Source organism: Sminthopsis crassicaudata, chromosome 6, assembly GCF_048593235.1.
Source record: "Sminthopsis crassicaudata isolate SCR6 chromosome 6, ASM4859323v1, whole genome shotgun sequence".
NCBI classification, from domain to species: domain Eukaryota; kingdom Metazoa; phylum Chordata; class Mammalia; order Dasyuromorphia; family Dasyuridae; genus Sminthopsis; species Sminthopsis crassicaudata.
The window spans coordinates 28,255,092-28,277,874 of NC_133622.1; the positions used below are offsets into that span (position 1 = coordinate 28,255,092).

General features: G+C 39.2%; 1 protein-coding gene across 1 annotated transcript in view; it reads right to left on the reverse strand.

Moving 5' to 3' along the window:
- Positions 1–15,429, reverse strand: part of RELL1 (RELT like 1) — a 55,834-nt gene extending 40,405 nt beyond the window's left edge. The window contains exon 1 of the mRNA XM_074274735.1: positions 15,192–15,429. Within this exon, the coding sequence (XP_074130836.1) occupies positions 15,192–15,285 (94 nt within the window). The 5' untranslated portion in view covers positions 15,286–15,429. The remainder of the gene's footprint in view (positions 1–15,191) is intronic.
- Positions 15,430–22,783: the final 7,354 nt, after the last annotated feature.

Sequence of the window (22,783 nt, forward strand, 5' to 3'; positions counted from 1 at the left end):
TACCTTTCTCCATACAAGTCTAGCCGCTATCTCCTAACTTTCTCTCAGAAGCCCCATTAGAACAAAAGGACTTTTGCTATGTATCTCCCATCTGAAATATATCTAATCACAAGGATTTTTCCCACACCCATCTTATCTGAGATTGCCCAATTTCCCAGCTTTGCCCAGTTCTCCTGTTCTTTCTTTTCCTTCTCTTTATAATGCCCACCTTACTCTGATGGGGAGTCTCTCTCCCTTAAGGAGGAGGCCCACAGGTTGCATCACCTCAGTAAAGCCAATGCTTGATTTAAACCTCAGTTCTTTCAGAGACAACACCGGGACACGTGCTCCAGTACTCCAGCATTTCTGGCATACCCCAGAAGTATGTCAGCCTGTCTTGAGGAGAAGAAAGTAAAAGGAACCACTCTTAAAAAGAAAGAATGAAAACTGAGCTGTTCCTGGTAATGAGAAGATGCAATTCTAATACTTTATATTTGTATAATAATTAATTTTGATTTAAAATACTTGACAATTTAGAAACTTTTTTATAAAGGTGCATTGAAGACAGCTTTCCTTCCCTTATCTCAAAAATCATGGAGGCCTCCAGGAAAAATTGAACTTCTTAAGCCTGGCATTTTTAGGCACTTCCCAATATGTCGGTGATCTCCTAACTTTTCCTGCCTCATTTTGTACAATACTCCTGAAGGTTTTCTATGAAATGGTTGGAATGGCCTGGCCATTGCCTCATAATGTTCCCAGATAGTTCCCTGTGCCAAAAGGGCATTCCTGTCCAGGTGTTAGGACTGTTTTCAAGGCCCAGCCAAATAGTCCCCTCCTCCCCCCAGTAGAAAGTCCTGCTCTCATCAGATTTCTTCCTTTGACTAGACTTTGCATTATGTTCTCTCATTTTCATTAGACCTTCCTCCAGAGCAGGGACTGTTGTTTTTATAGCTGCAGCACCCAGCAAAAAGACTGGCAAAGGATGTGTTTGATTAACTGGATTTGTATTTGATATTCACAACAACATGAGGTAGGCAAAGTAATATTATTCTCACTTTGCAAAGATGGAAACTGAGGCTTAGGATAGAGAGTGGCTTGGACAAAATCACACAGCTAATTTAGTGCAAGAACATAACCTTTCTAAAGTCAGCCTCTCTTGGCAGCAAGGAGGTACAGGGGCTATAGCAGAGTGGGGCCTGAAGTCAGTAAAACTGGAACTCAAACAGAGCCTCAGGCTGATTCTGTAATCCTGAGCAAATCATTTAACTTCTGTCTGCCACAGCTTTCTTATCTGTAAAAGGAGACAACAATAACATCTAAGGCAACTAGAAGTCACAATAGAGCACCTGGCATTGAAGATTTGAATTCAAAGCCTGCTTCAAACACTTAATTAACGAGTAACCCTGGATTGGTTATTTAATCCTGTTTGCCTCAGTTTCCTTAACTGTAAAATGACCTGCAAAAGGAAATGGTCTGTTAAAATATTTGTGTCCTCAAATGGAGTCCCCAAGGGTTGAACATGACTGAAAACAACTGAACCACAATAGTACCTACTTCAAGGGCTTGTTGTGAGGATCAAATCAAAAAATAATTGTAAAGCATTTAACACATGTCAATCTTTTTCCAGAGTTCGGTCTAAGAAAAGACAAGCAGGTTGTGTCCATGGGTTTATTTCTCCTGAGAAGATAGTCACATATACACGCATTTACCCCCCAGAAACAACCTAACTCTTTCTTAGACATAACTCTGGAAAAAGGTCAACTCACAGTATTTAATAGTAAATGCCATATAACTGTTAGTTGTTGTCACTATTATTATAATTAGCCATTCAGATAACCATTGATATACTATTTATTCAACTTTTTTCTTGACAATGGTTTTCCCTATCCACCATGCACTGCTATCTCTAATGCTCTTCAACATTTTGGACTCATCTAGTTAATTCAAGAGATTGGTAACTTCATTACTATAAATAATCCCTCTGCCAATGCCCATTGCAATCTCTTCCATCTCTTTCATTTGTTACTACATCCAGAAAATGTTATTATCTCCTGGAGCTCAACCTCAGGATTGAGCTGTTCTGAATTTAGCTAGGTTGGATTTCTTTCCATCAAAAGTCTAAGAACCAACAAATACACCCAGAACCATCGATTGAATTACCTTATTTCTTTATTAAAACAAAACATAACTCAGTGCTTTATTCCCACAACAACTTTGCTACTACAACGCACATATACATAATACAGAAGTATATAAAAGACCAAGGTCTCAATTGTGTTATAAAATATTAAGAATTATTATTATAACCGTCTCTTAAGTCTAAAGTCCTCATTCTCAAAATCAAAAACCTAACTAGTTTTTCTTGAATAGAAAACTTAATCAAACTCAGGGAAAGATTTAGATTCCCCAAACAACACTCTTAGAGTTCTGTCTTATTTATGGTGACCAAATTAAGAATGGAAAATAATTTTTCTTAATTTTTTTTGTTCTTACATTACTTGTTTAATCCAATTACAAGAAAGGTATTATTTTGTTCGTTTTTGATCAGACTGGGAAAGGATATTGTTTTTCTCCCACAGAAGCACTCAAAAGATATTTCCATATAGAGAAAGAAAAAGATTATTGAATAAAACTGAAACTCTCTCAACAATTTACTTTTTAAAAAGCATAAAATGAATAGAACATGTTACTTTCAAAGCTGTCCAGTTTATCAGTTCTTCCTTCTGTTCTCTAGGCATTTTTTTAAAAAATGTTTTAATGAGCCTCTTTTATTCTGAATTTAAGCACCCAAAAGATATTTCTATACAGAAAAAGCAGAAAAAGATTATTGAATAAAACTGAAAATCCCTATAATTTATTTTCTAAAAAGTATACAAGGAATGTAACATGTTATTTTCAAATCAGTTTCAATTTATCAATCTGCATTTTTTTTTTAAAAGTTTCAATGACACTCTTCTTTTTCTTTTTGGCAATACAAAGGTTAGCTTCTAAATCCCTCCCCTAATTGGGAGGGGGGGGGAACAATCATAAAAGGAATGCTTGAAGGAAGTGGTAAAAGGCAGTGTAGGAGTAAGGAGGATGTGCCAGCATTAACACAACTATTCTGTTTAAGTCAATCAAAAACCCTATATTTGAGCTATACACCCAGGTGGATATTATGGTGTAGAATTTTGTCTTTTGTTCCCTGTCGGCTATAAAATATAACTGGAAACTGCCTACGTGAGAGAGAATTCCAAAGAGCAGAGGGGGAAGCTGCTTCTATCTTAATAAACTTTCTCTGACAGACTACAAGCAATACACAATGAGTACAAAGTTTTTCTTCTACAAAAGGCAAGGGCCTAACAATTATTTTCTAAACCAAATTCTGCAGAAGTACAATGTCCTGTATAATTAAAAAAATAAAAATAACGCTTCAGGAGAAAATAACTGTCAGCAGTAGTAAAATTTGTAAGCCACACTCATTTTCATTACTCTTTTTCTTAAGTCTTCCCCATAAGTGAAGAATCAGTCCTGACATTTAAATTGCAGCAGTAATAAAGGGAAGTTCTGAGCAGGGAGCAAAGGGCCAACTGTTCAGCCATATGGCTCATGCAAAGACTAAGAACTGCAAACATTCTAATCCTGTTGAACAAATTTCCTTTTTTCCTTTTAAAAAGTGCTCATCTTCTCCCTCGAGGAGCTAAAAGAACCCGACAAACCTATTTATCCAGCATCCATGTGACACATTTATTCAAAGCTTTTTGAATAGGGTAGTTATTCCTCTACAATTCTAGAAAGATCAGGCCTTCTGGTTTAAAAATCCAAGACAAGAAGAGAGATTGGGACAAGAGAATTAACTTCTCGGTCATAGTTGTCCAGTCCTTTTCTTCCCCCAGAGATACTTTAGAAATCCTCTATCTCTGTGGAGAATCTGCATGTTTTATTTAATGAAACAGTCCTTAGAAGCTGGAGCCTTTGAATATCTCTTGTTACCTGTAACACTGGTCCCCCAAACAACCAGAAAACACAGAATTCCTACAAATTTGTATGTTTCTAATAATGATGATCAAGAATATTGCTTAGGTATACTTTAAAAGAATGTAAAATAATATACCAAAACTACATTTTACCTAAGCCTTCAAGCAGTTCAAACTTATATAATCTAGCCTAAGAACAAGATCTAGTGTATTTCTGAGAATTAATATTAATAGATATGATACTACAATCCTCACTTTTTCATTATTAACGTTTCTGGACACTATATGTGTGTATGTGTGTATTTAGGGTTAGGGTTATATATATATATATATATATATATATATATATATATATATATATATATATATATATATGTGTGTGTGTGTGTGTGTGTGTGTGTGTGTGTGTGTGTATCACATACAAATAGGACCAAAAAGAAATGAATACATTCATATGCGCTCTTCATATACTAGTCTATATAGCAAAGGTACACAAACACATTGCACACTTAGCATGTTTTATACAAAACCTTTCTTTCTGAATAAGTGCTTTCTCAACTAAATATCAGGCAACATGTAACAGATTTCAAGTTTTCTAATTATTCACCTGAAATGAGTTTCACCTTCCCAACGCAGCTGTCAGACGTTATATATTTTTTAATACAAGAAGTTGATTTCTCTCAGAGAAATTTTCCCTATTTTTAGTTGATGGATGTTTTGCTTTAGCAGAGTAGGAGGAGAACTGGAGGAACTAAGGAAACAGCAAAATCTTTCAGTCAGTAAAGACAGATGTGATAAGCAAAGTAAAACTGAAGACATGTTTACTCATTAGCCATTTGGCACCTCTATCATTGCCAGGACATTCCAGGATACTTTCTTAGAATGTTGATTAATTCTCATGGCTGTGCTAGTTTGGAACTCAGCTTCTACTAAACACTGTTTGAAATACTCATTTCACTTTTAAACACCCAGAATATAGCTTAGAGAAAGTTTAGTGGCTTCCTCAGTTGTTACCCTTTCAAAGAGAAGACCCTCAGGGAAAGAATTTTCATTCACTCAAACAACTACAGTCAAATGGGACTTGGCCAAGGACCAATAGTTGGTCAATCAATGAGAGCTAGAGTGGTTTGGGTTTGAGGTAAGGATCCTTAAGAGAGAAAGCTAGCATTTACTCAAGCAACAGCAACAACCACTTCCAGGAGTCTAAAACTACATCATAGTTCTGTATGGCTGAAAGAGAGCCAGACTTGGCAATGGTGGCCATGCCGGAAGTTTAAAGAGCCATCCAACCCTCCACCCATTGAACTATATAATAGGAGATGTTCTCCATAGGTTTTGCTTGGTTGGTTGGTTTTTTTGATAAAATATCATTTCAAGTTACAATTATCTAGGTGATCTGGACTTCCTGGTCTGGTCTGTTCCCAGTTGGCCAATGAAATTCCTATTCAATATCTTATTAAAGACTTTATTTTTTAAAAAAAATTAGAAGCCAGTCTACTGGCATACAAATGAAATTATTCATACAAAGTTACTCCAAAAAAAACTGGAGACGATTTCTGAAGAATTTCTAATGGCCTTGCCCATCTTATTGTTGCCAAAAGTTCACATCATACCGGTGAACATTTTTGTTTTTGTTATTCTAAAAACAGAGTGTCTAATAATGATGAATTTTAATGCATGATTAATACCAATATTTATTTTACCAGCAAGCCTAGAAATGTTGAGGGGAGGATGTTGTGCCACTTGTGAAGAAGTAACATCTCCACTCAGAAGTTAAATAAATCCCTCTCTGAATTATTGTGTTGAAATTAAACAAATTACAACTTTTTAGTACCTCAGTTTTCTCCTCCAGAAAGTAGGAATGAATTATAAATGCTTCACACGAATGCTGTAAGAATTAAGTGAAAATTATAAATGCCTCACATGAACTAAGAATTAAGTAAGGGCCAGTTAGGTGGTGCAGTGGATAGAGCACCAGTGCTGAAGTCAGGAGGACCTGAGTTCAAATCTGTCCTAAGAGAAAGTATTCCTTATAAGGGAAGTAAGCAAATAAAAATATGGTATATTCTGCCACTGTCAAACAAACAGGTGAAACACTAGATGCAGAAACAGAATGGCATGTAATCTCTTCCCAAGAACATCTCTGAAGCCAGATCTGAATTTTCAAAACCATTATCCTGAAAAAACTTTCCCTAGTCCTTTGCACACTTACCAATCATTGAAATATTCATCTCACAAAATAATAGCCAGTTAGTGCAAAACTTTAAAATTCGCCAAGCATTTTCTATGCATTTTCTCATTTGATCTCACAACATTGAAGTGTTATTATTCCCATTTTGCAAATAAAGAAACTGAGACAATGAGAGTTTGTAACTTGCCTACAGTTGCACAACTAATAAAAGTCCAAAGTGAGATTAGAACTCAGAACTTCCTGAATGCAAGTCTAGCATTCAATGTCACTCCTGTGTCTGTGAGCACTCTTATTTTTCCCTCCAAGCTGAATTTTTTCAAGTCAGGAATAAGCTGAAAAAACCAAAGCAAAGAAAAAAAAAGTGAGTGTCTGGATAAGGAGAGGAAAGGGGCTTGATGGCTAAGACTACAAGGCAGGGATTCATGGATCTCTATGGAGAGATTTCAGAGGGTCTAAGAAATTTGAATAGAAAAAAAAGTTAAATCTTTATTTTCATTAACTTTTGGTTTCCTCTGAAATCCTATGCATTTTATTTTATGCATTTAAAAACATTGTTCTGAGCAAGGGTCCATTAGTTTCACCAGACTGTCAAAGGTAGCCAAGACACAAAAAGAGTTAAGGGTGCTGTAAGAAGGAGTAAATGTTAGGAGAAAATAACACCTTCACTTTTCTAATTTGGCCTTGCTATCTACACCCACTCCCACTTGCCTGGACTAATAGAACACTGGGAGTCACAACTACTTAACTGAAGCAGAGACTATGAAGGATGGATATTGGGAAATGGGCAGAGACGGGCTAAATAAACAGCACACTTTGAAAACAGGAATTCTGGGAACCTTAAGATGATTCCTGTCTGCTAAAGATTCTATTAAAAGGCTTGAAGAGTAGGAACTTGCCATAATATTTGGGAATCGGAGTAGAAAAGGATGACGTAAAGACTAAATGAGACAGAGACAGAGAGAGAGAGAGGAGACAGAGAGAGAGAGAGAGAGAGAGAGAGAGAGAGAGAGAGAGAGAGAGAGAGAGAGAGAGAGAGAGTAAAAGAGAGAGAGAGAGAGAGTTAGTTCTATGCTGCAAGATCTAGTTTTTCAGCTCTCCCTATCTGGGACCATGATGGCTGAGTCATGGAGAGTTACTATAGCCCAGTCCAAGAATACCCTAATGAGCCAATAGGAGTGGTGCTCTTGGCAAGGGTATCTGGCAAGGGAGAAGGGATCACCAGATCTCACAGCTGGAAAAGAAACTAAAGGAAAGCAAAACTTCTTTTGCTCTAATTTCTTATTTATCAAGTCACTTTTTCAGGTTAATTATATTTCTTATTGGAGGAGGCCATCCTCAGTCTACAGAAATTACAAGACCTGGCTTCTAATTCCCAATTTAACTATTAATTAGCTACATGAGCAAGGCACATTATCATTATCACTATAGTAGCTCACAATTGTGTGGAAGATATGTGTGTATGTAAAATACTCTAGGGTATGCAAAACTTTTTTTTTTTTTTTTTTTTTGCTGAGGCAACTGGGGTTAAGTGACTTGCCCAGGGTCACACAGCCAGGAAGTATTAAGTGTCTGAGACTAGATTTGAACTCCAGACCTCCTGACTTTAGGGCTGGAGCTCTCTCCATTGCACCACCTAGCTGCCCCCAAAGCATTTTAAATAAGCTTTTTTTGCAGTCAGGAAGTCCTGAGTTCATACCTACCTACTAGCTGTGTGACCTATTTGCCTTAATCCACTGGAGAAAGAAATGACAAAGAGCTCCAGTATCTTTGCCAAGAGAATCCCATGGATACTACCCAGGTCTAGAGTGGTCACAAAGACTTGGGCATGACTTCACAACAATAAGGGCCCCTTCACAGGATCTTCATTTTAGAACTGGAAATGATACCAGAGACACTCTGATCCAACCTGTCCATTTTCAGATGAAGATAAGAGAGGTAATAAGAGGTAGAGATAGGATAGGAACTCTGGTCCTCTCCTTCTTTCTAGTGTACTTACTATGCTGCCCGACACTAGATAGCATGGATAAAAAGTATTTAAGTGGGGGGAGGTGGGAGGAATTGCAAGGTTCCTGCATTCTCAGGAGCTAGGGCCATATTAACTATGACTCAGCCTTCATGGTCCCAGACAGACCATGTTCTATGTTCTATCTTCCATCTTGCATCATAGAACAAAAGAACCCCAAAGCTAAAACTAAACCATCTCATCAGCCTCACAAACAACCACAGGCTCTTTCACCAAGTGGCAAAATGGCCTAGTCTGCTCTGACTGGAGAAGCAGTTGTGGTCGAATGTTCAGGACACCGGACTCAGTGAGCGGAAGTGAGGTTTCTGACCTAACTTAAGCTTGTAAAAACCCTGGAATTTTATGGCCAGAAGGAGACTTAAATATTAACCAATCTAACCTCCCCAGTCTATAAATGAGGAAGCATTACAGATAGAACAAAGTAAAATGATTCACCTAAGGGGTATAATGAATGGAGTTCTAGGTTCCAACTTCTCACCTGCAGGCACCTCCTCTGGCTGTTTCCCATGCCTAGAATTCCTCTTCCTCCTCACCTCCACCTACTTGTTTATCAGGTTTTCTTTAAGTCCCTACTTTTGTACCTTTCTCCCCATTCCTTCTTAATTCTGGTGACTTCCTTCTTTAATTCATTCCTCTTTTTTAATTTTAAATTTAAATTTTTAATTTTATTTAATTTTAATTTTCCTATTTTTTGAATTTTAATTCTTTCCTATTTTTCCTATAAATAGCTTCTTATTATTTCCTTGTGGTTTCCCCATTTTTTAAACCCTTTTTAAAAAAGCTTTTTTATTTCAAAACATATGCATGGATAACTTTTCAACATTGACCCTTGCAAAACCTTGTGTTCCAATTTTCCCCTTCCTTCCCCTACTCCCTCCCCTAGATGACAAGTAATGCAATATACATTAAACATGGTAAAAATATATGTTAAATCTAATACATGCATACATATTTATACACAAGAAAAATTAAATCAGAAAGGAAAAAATGAGAAAGGAAATAAAATGCAAGCACCCAACAAAAAGAGTGAGAATGCTATGTTGTGCTCCACATTCAGTTCTCATAGTCCTCTTTCTGGGTGTAGATGGCTCTCTCCAGCATAAGAGCATTGGATCTGGCCTGAATCACCTCATTGTTGAAGAGAGCCTAGACTGTGAGTTTCTTGAGAGCAATACTTAGCACAGTAGCTAGGACACAGTAGGCACTTAATAAATGTTAATTGACTGACCAATTGAAGCCCTGTTTCAGGTCCTCACTAATTGTGAGACCATAAATAAGTTATTTTCCTCTAACCCTCAGTTTCCTCATCTATAAAATGGGATAATGGTAGTACCACCTTCACAAGTCTGAAACTTAAAGAAAAACTATGTATATAACTTGCTTTTCAAATCCTAAAGCACTTCATAGTAGCAGTTCTTACCCAACAGAGGTAGCACTAGGAGCCACATTTCTTGACTCTTGGTCTAATCACTGTTCCACCATAGCATCATTCCTTCCAACTCTCTGTCAAATAAAGGAGAAAATGCTACTTTCCCTAACCACGGTAACAGAGAATCATTTCATTTTAGAAATCATACAACTGTCACGTAATTGCCACTGGGCCCTCAAATCTACTGCTAACTATGGCATTCCTTCCCAGGCCCCCATTACTTGATCTTCACTCCACACTCTCCAAGGACTCTCTTCTGCACTAACATCCAACAATAACACATTATCCTCGAGCTTTGCTCCAGCAAGAGAGCAGTGCTGTACAACAAGGATCAAAGCAAAAAGTAACCGCAGATAGCAAGGCATGGACTACAAGATCCAAACTTGATCTTCCAGATCATTAGTCCAACACCCTCATTTTTGTCTGACTTTTCACGACCCTATTTGGGATTTTCTTGGCAATTCCTTCTCCAGTTCATTTTACAGATAAGGAAACTAAGATAAGGAGGAATAAGTAGCTTGTCCAGGTTCACACAGCTAGTAAGTGTCCCAGTCTAGATTTGAACTCAGGAAAATGAATTTTCCAAATTTTTACCATACCACCTGGTTGCCCTTAATTTTAGGAATGGAGAAATTGAGGTTTAGAAAACTTAAATGATTTGCTTGAGATCACAAAGGTAGTAATTAGAATAGCTAGCATTTACAAAGCATTTCAAGTTTGACAAGGGTTTTTCATGCATCATCTCACTGGATTCTCAAAACAATCCTGTGAAACAAGAGTTCTTATAATCTCCATTTTATAGATGAGGCATTTGACACAAAGATGAGGTTATATGGGGACAGTTGGAGAAGATCCACTCAGGATCATCTTGACTGTATCCCACACTTCCCGTGTCATTAACAAGTTCATATATTTGAACAAAGACCATAGGGTTACAGTTTTAGAATTGGCAAGACCTCAGAGACCATCCAGTTCAACTTTCTGATTTTACAAATGAGTAAAGTGAAGCCTGAATAAATTACTTTACAAGGTCACATGGGTAATAAGCAACAAGGCTAGGATTTGAATTAAGGTTCTCAAATTCTAGAGTCAGTGCCCATTTTGCTGCACTACCATGTCCCTGGCACCCCTACACTTCACATCACCCAGCAACATGCACCTGGAACATGCAGGAAGCTAAACATAATACCAGGAATTTCAGATGTATTTTGTGCCAACTAATTTCCAAGTAAGTGACTGTTGTGATATATCCTAAAAAAAAATGTTATTTCGGTGGTTCACATGCCCATCTGCCAAGGAACCTGAAGGACATCTATAGGAAAATTTCATGTATTAAAAATATTAATTTTACTAAAAACATGACTTTCTCCCAATTTTTTTAACTTGCTGCCACTGATACAACTAGATTTGTTTCAAATAGACATTTTCTTTCCCCTACACAGCAATCATAACAATTTGAGAATGTTAAAATTTACCCCTTAAATTTGAGACCCATCAGATAGAAAATCCAAAAATCTGAAGGAAAGCTATATGATTCAACAATCCTGCAGGAGAAACAGAAGCAGTTCAACTTAATACTGCACTTAAGTGACTGATCAATACCCAGATACAATGTAGGAGGCATTTGGAGAAATGAAGTAACTGAGACATTCAAACACCCTGCAAAAAGCTGATCATTTGACTCTTTGCTGTAACATTGTTTTTAAAAATCTTAGTATGCAAAATGCTTTTCTCATTTTAAATCAGAAAAGGGAATAAATACCAGGAAACTCACTGGGCATCCCCAATACTCTAGTTTTGGACCTAGTTTACTATACTGGCTAGTTTACAGATGCATTCAAAAGTTTAGCTGAAAACAACTGGCCAAAAGGAATCGGAAACTGAATGGATGCCCATTAGTTGGGGAATGGGTATATGAATGTTATACAATATTATTGTTCTATAAGAAATAATCAGCAGGATGATTTCAGAAAGACCTGGAGAGACTTACAGGAACTGATGCTGAGTGAAGTGATGAGAACCAAGAGAACATTGTACACAGCAACAAGAAGATTATGTGATGATCAACTCTGGTGTACATGTTTCTTCCAACAATGAGGTGATTTAGGCCAGTTTCAATAGACTTGTGATGAAGAGAGCTGTCTGCATCCAGAGAGAGGACTATGGGACTGAATGTGGATCACAACATACTATTTTCACCTTTTTTGTTGTTGTTTGCTAGCTTTTTCTCCCATTTTTTTTCCTTTAAGATCTGATTTTTCTTGTGCAGCATGATAAATGTGGAAATATATAGAACTGTACATGTTTAAAATATCTTGGGAGAGAGAAAAATTTGGAACACAAGGTTTTGCAAGGGTGAATGTTGAAAGTTATCTTTGCATATATTTTGAAAATAAAAAGCTACTGTTTAAAAAAATAAATATTTTGGTTTATGTGAAGGAAAAAAAAAAGTTGGCCAATTACTTATAGGAATCACTTCTAGTAATGGCTTTTAAGTCACTCTATTGTCTTTTTCTCCCCACTCTATTAAAAAAAATCCTTCACACGTGCTAGCAAAAATGCTAGGATGTTCTTCCAGCAACAGAATGTTTAGTTTCCCAAGAACAATCCTTTCTTATGGAAGGGACCCAAACCAAGCAATTTATTTAGCACACGCTTTGAACCAGGCTCTCTGCTTAAGCACATTACAAATATTACCTCATTTGACTTGGGGAGAGAACTATTATCTCCATTTTACAGCTGCAGACTCAGACTCAGGCGGTGATTAAGTTAAGTGACTTGCTACTATAGTAATTGTCTTAAGGAAGGTGAAACTTGAACTCAGCTCTTCCTGAAGGTCCAAGAAAACTAGGAGCCTATCTATATTTTTTGAAAAAAAATGAAACCTTTCATTATTTACTCTCCTACGAAGTAACCTTGCCAAAACTAAAGCAGGTCACAGAATTTAATTAAAAAACCCTTATCTCCAGCATCTCCAGGAGGAGTTTAGAGACTAGAACTGAGCTCATAGTTCAGGGTCAAGTGAAAAATGTTATTTCTCATTTTCGTTAGAACTCTGATCTTTACCTCCTCTTCCCTTGATTTAAGGAGAGCAAATGTGATACTTACCCAATGGATAAGGAAGGAGAAATGGAGCCAATGGATACTAGACAAGAAGTAATAGTTGTTAGTACTATCCATGTAGTTGCAAACTTTCCTAAATGAATGAAGCTTAAGAAGGATAGTCTCCCATGGTACTTTTCAATAGCAAAGTGATTCAGGCCAGTTACAATGGTCTTGTGATGGAGAGAGCCATCTGCACCCTGAGAGAGACTGTGGGGATTGAGTGTGGATCACGACAGAGCATTTTCAATTTTTCGTTGTTGTTTGCTTGCTTTTTGTTTTCTTTCTCATTTTTTCCCCTTTTTTGATCTGATTTTTCTTGTGCACCATGATAATTGTGGAAATATGTATGGAAGAATTGCACATGGTTAACCTATATCGGATTCTATGCCATCTAGGGAGCAGAGTCGGGGGAAGGAAGGAAGAAAAAAATTTGGAACACAGGGTTTTGCAAAGGTGAAATTTAGAACTCTGTATATGTTTTGAAAATAAAAACTTTACAATTTTTAAAAGAATGATAGTCTTCTGCAGGCAATTCTGACAGGTATTGCCTATTTTAAAAAGATCTCCATTTCCTTACATTTCCCAACTTCAGATAAATATCTTTCTAGTTCTAACAATTTTTGAGAATCTCTGGCCTCCACATCTAAGAGCCCTAATGAGACTGTTAGAATTCCTTTGTGCTATCATTATGCCTCTTATTTTAGAAAATTCTCCTATACATCCACTTCAAGGAGTGCTGAAATTATATAGTCAGAGAACGGCAATGTCCTTGTTGGTACAAGTTTAACTATCACAGATCCATAATTAAGAAAAATATGTTGTCAAAAAGAAAGCTCAACTTAGTCCAAATTTTCAGGTTCCCACGAGCGAACGTGACTTTGCTGAGGCAACGGGGTTAAGTGACTTGCTCAGGGTCACCCAGCTAGGAAGTGTTAAGTGTCTGAGGCCACATTTGAACTGGGGTCCTCCAGACTTCAGGGCCACTGCTCTATCCCCTAAAATTGTGTTTTACAAACCAGTCAGATACCTTCCTAGGAAACTGAAGAATAGAAATGCACTTCCTCCCTTTCTTCTTCCATCCCAAGCCCAAAGATTCCCTCCACAAGCAAACTTGTTTAGACAGCGTAATGCAAGATGAATATCAAAATCCCTATCCAATGAAACATGTTACTAGCTGCCATTTCCCCCAGGGTGATTAAAGGAAAAGTGAGTATGTTAATAAAGACTCAAGAGGCTTTCTCCATATCCTGCCCCCACCCCCTTCCTAAATTCGGCTGTTTGCTATGGAAAGCGAAGGGCTAACCTCCCAGGAAACCAAGGCCGAGTCCGATTCGAGGGGGTCGCGGCTGGACAGCACCTCGGCCGGCCAGCGGTGTCGGTTGGAAAGTGCTGGACCGCTTCCAGGTGTTTATCGGAGGCGACGAGAAGTTCGCTCCAGAAGGCAGGCTTCAAAGCAATGCTGCCGATGCTGACGTAAGATAGGAGGCTGTGGGAACCCTAATTGGCCTAGAAGTTCGCCGTTCAGCCTGGGGGTTTTTCTGTCTTACTAGCGAGAGGCACAATTAAGGTGGCAAAAAGGTAATAAGGACTCCCTGGAGTTCGTGGTGACACAAACAGGAGCGCGGGACTGGGCACCCACGTTCCAGCTCTCCTTGGAAAAAGGCGCTCGCCACGGGGGCGCGAGCTCGGCCAGGTCATCTGACCCGAGTGAGAGACACTCACACATGACATCTGGGACGAGCTGGCCTTCCTGCCCCGACCACTGAGGCTTTCTCAGGTGGCAACGTGGAGCGATTCTTGCAGCGTATCCCAGAGGGCTTCTCTTTTCAAGGATCCCCAAGTAGTCGGACGCGGGAAGGGATAAACCTGTTGTCGCCTTTCTAGTGAGGAGAAATGCCTCCCGGGGAAGCTGGCGGGGCACGCGGCGGAGCCCGGGCCGGCGGCGGCGGGGCGCCGGAGTCTCCCGCGCCCGCGTCTTCCGCTCCCCGGGCCCCGGAGGACAAAGGCAGGCAGCGCGTCCGCCGGGCTCCCTACAGCTTCCACGGCGGCCAAAACGTCACCTGGCCCGGAACCCCTACCTGTCCCTCCGGGCAGACAGGACGGGGTGACTGCCCACGCGCGATCTGGGCTCCCGGGCCGAGACCGAGAGGAGGGGGACGGGCAGAGAGGAGGGACGGCGAAGTGGAGCAGAAGGCGGATCTGGGAGAGGGGCCATCGCGCGGCCCGCAGCCCACCCCAGGAGCGGAGCCTCAAACGCAACCTCGGGCTCAGCCCAAGCGGAGGCGGGCAGCTCCCGCCCACCCCCCAACCCCTCCGGGAACACCACAGGCTGCAGCCCCGATCTCCCTCACCCCTCATCCCTCACCCCCGTCCCGCAGCCCCGGGTAGGGCAGTCCCCTGCTCGGCAGGCGAAGCTCTCGGGTGCGCCACCCGGTGCGGGGTTCCCCCGGGGGAGTAGGGGAGCCCCCTGAGCCACCCCAATGGGGGCCCAGAGCGACAGTCACTCACCCAGGGCGGAGCCCGCCTCCAAGGCACGAGACAGTTGGGAGCCATCCGCGCTGCCCAAAGCGCCGGGGGTCGTGGACAGTCCCAGGGGAGCCATGGGCGCTTCCCCTCCGCGCTCCTGCCCGGGGCAGCCAGGTCCCCAGTCCCAGCAGCTTTAGGACGTGGGGAGCTCAGGCGGGCAGCCCTCCCCGCTCCGCCTTTCACCCGGCACCGAGTCCCGCCTGGCCGGGCGGCCCCGCCCCGCCCCGCCCTCTCCGCCCCGCCCCTCCAAGCCCGCCCGCTTCCTCTCCAAACCCCAGCCCAGCGCGGGAGCCTAGAGGCCGGAGCGCGCCCCGCGGGAGCGGGGGAGGGCCCGGGGCGGCCGGGACCCTCCCAAAGAGGGCGGGCCCTGCGGGACCCACCCGGGAGCCGGAGTGACTCCAGCTGAACGTGGTGACCTTCGACCCCGCCCGGCTCCCCCAGGCTTTCCTTCCCCGCCGCGAGAGGGCTGGGAAGTAGCCCCGAGGACTGGAAGCGGACTGGAAGCGGATCCCCAGGAAGCGGCGCGCAGCCGAGCTCCGGGCTTTCCCAGGGACTCTGGCCGTTCCCTCCCTGGCTGCCGGCCCGGAGAAGACGGCTTCCGCCTGTGGGCGCGAGCGAAACGCAAGGACCTGGCGAACCTCTGGAGTGACTGGGGGAGCGCGCTGGCCCCTGCGCCCGGCCCGCCGCCTCCTGGGAGCCTGGGCATCCCACGGTGCGCAGTCCCGGCGGCTACGGGGGGCACAGTGCTGGCCCTGTGCCAACTAGCAGTGACCCACGGCGGCCACCGTCGCCCACTGAGCTAGTTCACCCCCATCAATGTTAGTGCCCGGCCCGGACCTTTGGGAACTTACAGTTCAAAGGCTGGCGAGATCAGGCACTTCGAGGAAACTGAGAAACCTCGAAGAAAACCGGCCAAGGGGCTGTACAGGGATAGATGGATGGATGGATGGATGGATGGATGGATGGATGGATGGATGGATGGATGGATGGATGGATGGATACACAGATAAATACATAGATAGATACATAGATAGATAAATAAGTAGATACATAGATAGATACATAGGTAGATACATAGATACATAAATAGATATATAGATACACAGATAGATATAAAGATACACAGATACATAAATACATAGATTGATACATAGATACACAGATAGATACAAAGATAGATTATAGATGGGATAGATGATTGATAGATATACAAGCACATACACATATATAATATTATATATAATACACATATATAGATATATACACATATATGTGTTTCTTCCGCCAGCTTTTTACAGATGAGGAAACTGAGGCAGAGTCACACAGCTAATAAATGCCTAAGACTAGAGTTGAATTTAGGTTTTAATAAGGAAAGCATTGCACATGGGTTCTTAAGATGTAAAGAGCTTGGGACCCCCCAAAAAAAACCTAGCTTTTAGAATGGAGTAATTTTGTGAGTTGTGAGAGAATTTAAAAATTAAAATTGGATTTTTAAATGGAGACAACTTTTAATGCTTCTGCCATGGATTGGCCTTAACATTGAAAAGAGGCTGCATCTTTTAAATAATCAGCCAATATTGAGTCCCACACTCCTGCCCTATGGAAATGAGACTGATGCTCCAATGTGTGTTGATTTTCAGAAAATTACACATTATTCCATATACTTGAGTTTACACAGTATTCAAACCAGAAGGAACTCAAGTTTAGGATACAATGTAGTATAGTGTCTGTAACTGTTAAAAAAAAAAAAAAAGAAAAGAAAAAAAAAAGACAACAGTATCAAAAGCCCTGGTTTCTGATGTGAATTTTGGTGCTGCCTATGCAAATGAGACTCAGGGAGGCCTTTTCCCTCTTCTCATCTTCAGTCAATAAGCATTTATTAAGCACCTAATGTGTGCCAGCCAGTGGGCTAAGCACTAGCGATGCAAAGAAAGGCAGAAGACAGATCTGTAAAATGAATAGGTAGAATCTGATGATTTCTATAATCATTCTTTATTCTCTAATTCTGCCAATTCTTTAATCTACAGACGGCAGATCAACTTTCAAATTATCTTAAACTTTATATCAGAAAGTCTAAAGACTTTGAAATAGTAGACTTTTTGGTTTGGGACTTAAATATTTCTTTTTTATGATTAATTTATTTAAAACTTAAATATAAAATAGGAAAAGAAAAGAAATAAAATAGAAAAAATCATCATGTGCACAGCAGAACATGAGAGGATTCAAAAATATGAAACAATAAATTTCCATTTCTAGAAAGTCTAACAAATATTACATGTTCTGAAGTATCCTTCTTTTCTTTGCTTCCTTGTACAATTTCTTTTGTTCTCTACAATGCACTTTCTTATCCTTTCTTCCCCAAGGCTACTATTAAGCCCAAATATAAATATATACAAATATATTATTATCATACACATACATATACATAGATAACTATAATCATACACATCCACATTCATATACATCTCCTTAAGACTATACTGTTTGTTCACTGTTTCTCTGAAGAAACATAAATTCAAGTGTTTTCAAAAATTTCTAACTCCACCAACTCCTTATTTTCTACACCACAGCAATATTCTACCTCATACTATGTAGTTATTTTAAATAGTCTCAAGCAATATGAAGATGGCTAGCATATAGAGTAGTTTCCACAGTTTTTTTCTTTTGATTAAATCTATTATAGCTTTACCTTTGTCTGAGATCAGTAATTACTACCTCTGCTTTTTTTTTTTTTTAAATACATTCTAGGACTTAAATATTTCTACATAAAGGTCTTTATACTAACCAGTTTGAGCTGATTTGGAAATCATTTTGTATCAGTAACTAGTTATCCAGTATCTGTTATCAACTGCTCCTCTCCATCTCTATACAACAAACTCCCTAGGCTCCCTATTACTGCTAGGCTAGATGTAAATTTCTGTTTGGCAATTAAAACTTTTTCTAACCAGACTCTTCCTAGCTTTCCAGTTTTTTAGCATATGATTCTTACCCACTCACTAAGCAAACCAGCCAGTTTAGACCTTTACATTGGCTGCTCCCCATGACTGGGATGTTCTCTCCTATTGCGAACTCTGACTTCCGTTAGAACTCAAGTCAAGGACTACCTTCTTTAAGTAGTTCTCTATCCCTCTTCCAATCCCCTAGTTGCTAATGCTCTCTGAGGTCACCTTCCATCTATATTTATCTTGTATGTGGTGATTTATGTATATTTTGTGTCTCCTGTTAGATTGTAAGGGGCAGGTATTGTAGTAAGCATTCATTCCAGACTAGGTGATAATCAATTTTTTGTATGATGTCACTTGGTGCTTGGCCTGGCCAGGGCCTCCATGCCTTTTTCTTGAAGAAAGAGTTCATGATATGTAATGATGAGATTCTTGTCCAGGAGGCAGTAAGTTAAGGTAGAAAGAACAATTACTCTTGAGCAGAAAGACCTGAGTTCAAATCCCACCTCTGATATTCCTATATGACCTTGGGGAAGACAGTTTAACCTCTCTGTATATTCATTTCTACTGTAAAGTGAGAAAGTTAGATTACATGATCCTTGATGCCCCATCTAGTTCTAGCTCTGGAGTTCTTCACCATTTTTATGTCATCTCAAAATGTTTGTCAGTGCATATAACAAAACCCAACGAATTACAAAAGGAAACATTATACTGAAATGCAGTCATCAAAACCAAGTTCCCAGATACCAAGTTAAGAACACCTGCTCAAGTTGGTACTCTCAGAAAGACTTACATAAACTGATACAAAACGAAATGAGCAGAACCAGGAGAACCTTAGATAGGGCAATAGCAGTTTCCAATTAAATTGGCAAGCATTCCAACTCTACTGCAGAGAGCTCAACTCCACTGGACTGGCCACATTGTTCAAATGCCTAATGTATTCTTACCAAAAAGATTATTTTATGGAGAATTTACACCAGGCAAGTGCTCACAAGGGGGTCAGAAAAAGTGATAAAAGATCTCTCTTAAGAACTTTAGAATTGATTGATTGTATGACATGAGAGACACTGGCACAAGACCACCCAGCATGATGTGCCCTCATCAGGTACTATTCTCTATGAGCAAATTAGCTCAGAATTAGCTCAGAAGAAACATGAGATGCGCCAAGTTAGAGATGCACCTGAAATGTTCATAGGGACTATTTGTGTCCGACCTGTGGCTGAGCATTCCAAGCTCATGTTGGAATGACCAGCCACAATTGGACTCAGCGTAAGTTGACTGCAACATAGTAATGTCATTTGTTCCTCTTCTATAATGAAGGACAGCAATCAGCCAACCACTGTAGGACAAAGAACAGTGACTGTCTTAGCTATTCTCAGCAACACAATGATCCAAGACATTCGAAAGGACTTAAGATGAAAAAGGCTAGCCACCTCCAGAGAAAGAACTGATGGCATCTGAATGCAGATCAAAGCATACTTTTTTTTCACTTTATCTTTCTGGGGGGGGGGGGAGGTAATCTGTGTTTTCTTTCACAATATTCCTAATGTTTACAAGACTATACATGTATAACCTATGTTAAAAATTTCATCCTTTTCATTTGGGAAGAGTGTGGGGTAGAGAGAAAGAGAGAATTTGGAACTCAAAAAATTTTTAAAAACAAATTTTAAAGGTTGTTTTTGCATATAATTGGGGGGAAATCGAATATTAAATCATTTTTTACAAAAAAGAACCCATTTTCTAAATCCATTTTTCCATAACATATTACTGGAAGAATGGAATATTCCCATTTATTTTAAGATTTTTACTATAAACAAAACCAGAAGCCATAAAGCCATTATAACTGAATGGAAGGTTTGCCATTATTTTATCATAAAACCTAAATTTAATTTTGAAAATAAAAATCTATTATTAAAAAAAGAAAACCCAAATTTGAATGTTTTAATGTAGCTAATAGTTCCCTTTGGGATTCTAGAATCTAGATAGCATTAAAGTATTTCTCTTCTGAGGAAGTAATAACAATGCCACAAAAAAACAAACAAACCAACAAACCAAAAAAAAAAATTGGTTCTTTAATTTCTTTCTTAAGTGGATTTTGCAGATGGTACTTCAGAGACCTAGAAACATGCATGAATCACTATTTCTCCAACATAGTTATTTTCAAACTTATTTTATTATGCCTAAAATAACCCATTTATAATTTGACCTTTTTTTACTTCTATAATTTATCGGTATGAAGAGTAGCTCTTGAATTTTTCTTTCTCTAGCACATTTTATTTATGGAAACCAATTTTTTAAAAAATTGAACAAAAGTATTAATAGCAAATAGTTTCACAGACTTAAGCAAAAAGAGTATCCTTGTTTCAAGGTAGCTTCCATAGGAATTTGGTTAATTATTACCCTCCGTGTCAGATCTTCCTATTTTCCATTGGGTGGCTTAGGTGCTAATTTTCGTTGCTATCTTTCAACTAAGTGAGACTCAGCTGGTTGAGCTTTACTTTAATTACTGTTAAAAATACTTCCACAAAGATTCTCTACTGGTTTTCTCCTTTCTTGTGTTTCAGAGAAGGAAAAAAGGCCTAAAAGTTACTATTATGGACTTACTAAGAAACAAGCATTCCTAAAAACATATCAGCAATGGAATTTTCAATTTACTTCAACATTTTGCAAAACCTAGAGTAAATTTTCACAGTCAAAACAATTCATCAAGGTGTGCCAAACATAGTGCTGGATACAGTGAGGTGATGCTACAAAGTAGAATATACTGACTCTGTCTAGAGTGGGGTTTAAATCTAATTAGGTTGAAAAAATGACTATTGGCAAGTCAGACATTACATTTGATGTCATTTTCCTGGGTTTCTTCACTTATATAAAGTGTTGGACTAGTTGATGTCTAAGGTCTGTCTAGCTGTACTATAGTTCTGTGTCCTAATAGCTAATCAAGTGGGAGATTTGTGAAACAGAATCTAAATGGATAGGAATCCACAGATAAAGATCATTGTCAACGAAAGTAACCTAGGGGAAGCTTCAAAGAGGAAGAGGCCTTTGAAAGAAGTGTGGATCTGGGATTGATGGTGAGAAGGAAGCCATCAGGCTAGGTGGAGGAAATGATACAAACAAATTTTAATAGTGTATAATATTTCAGTGGTCTAGTTCCTATCTTTACCTCTACCCTTATAATGTATAGCATAAGATAAATGTACCATAAACATATCATGTATATATTGCATTTTCTCTTTTTTCCCCTTTTTATTATTTTTTCTAGTTATTCATGTACATAAATTTTTTAAAAGTCACATTTCTTTATGAATCATGTTGGGAGAGAAAAATCTGAACAAAAGGGAAAAACCATGAGAGAAAAAAAAAAGTAAAAGAAAAAAAGTGAACATATCATGTGTTGATTTACATTCAGTTCTCCAATATTATTTTATTTTATATTGTGTGTATATAAGACAATACATGAATATTCTGTAATGAAAACACCAGCATGGAAAAACTCACATTGTGGGAATTCCCTTCACATACCCTCTGTGAGTCTAAAAGAGTTACCTAAATTAAAGATAGCTCACATAAGTTGGCCAGGGTTATGCAATTTGTAAAGGTAGAATTTGGACCTAAGTTTTCCTGATTTTTAAGTAGAGAATACTATCTATTATTCCTATTATCTCAACATTCAATGACTATGTACACAATGGTATTGTTCACTGAGCGATGACTACATTTATCCAGTAAAGCAAATAAACTTATTTGTGAGAAAATTGGATATTTAAGATTTGTGAAACATGAAAAGATAGAAGGAAGGAATTGTTGATTAAGTAAAAAAAAAGAGCTTGTGAATGAAGAGCCTTGAATGCCAAATTGAGTTATAAACTTATAATCATTTTATTACTGTATTATACTTTGTGTGCATCATACTGTATCTCATATTATATATACAATATACCTTTATTACTGGTCATTATACTTTTTTCAATAGCAGTGGGGGTCAATTTTTGTCATTTGATTATTTCCCACAAAGACTCAGGATGATCCTGTAGAGTAGAAATAATACTGTTCTGATCACTATGGATCAAAGCAATGGAGTATTTAAATGGTGTTTTAAAGAGTTGGTATTTATGACACATCTAGTTGAGTCGGTTCTACCTTATTGTTGTATCACTGATACAGATCTTTAAATATTTCAGTTTTCAGTGACCACAGAAACCACTTCCCTCTGGTATCTGGAGCGTAGCATGGTGCTGCTGCATAGGAAACCAAATTGCAAGCAGGTGAGTCTAATGTAAAATGAAATTGTTGAGGGCTCTTGCTCTCGGAGGAGAGACACTCCAAATTGAAGGATATACACAAATGCGAGATGTTATTGTGATTAGCATTATTTTGGGGAAACTTTATCACATAACCCTCTACTCAAGGGACTAAGCTTCAAACAGAGTTAATATAATGTGGGCTGCAGAACAAAAAGTATTCCCTAATCTGTTCACTGCACCATCTAACTGTTCCCTACCTCCCATTTGTAAGCTTCCTTTTGAGTGTTCTATTCTTCCATTAGATCAGGGAATACTTTTTATTCAAATCTGGCCTCAGACACTTAACACTTACTAGACTGTGACCCTAAATAAGTCACTTAACCCC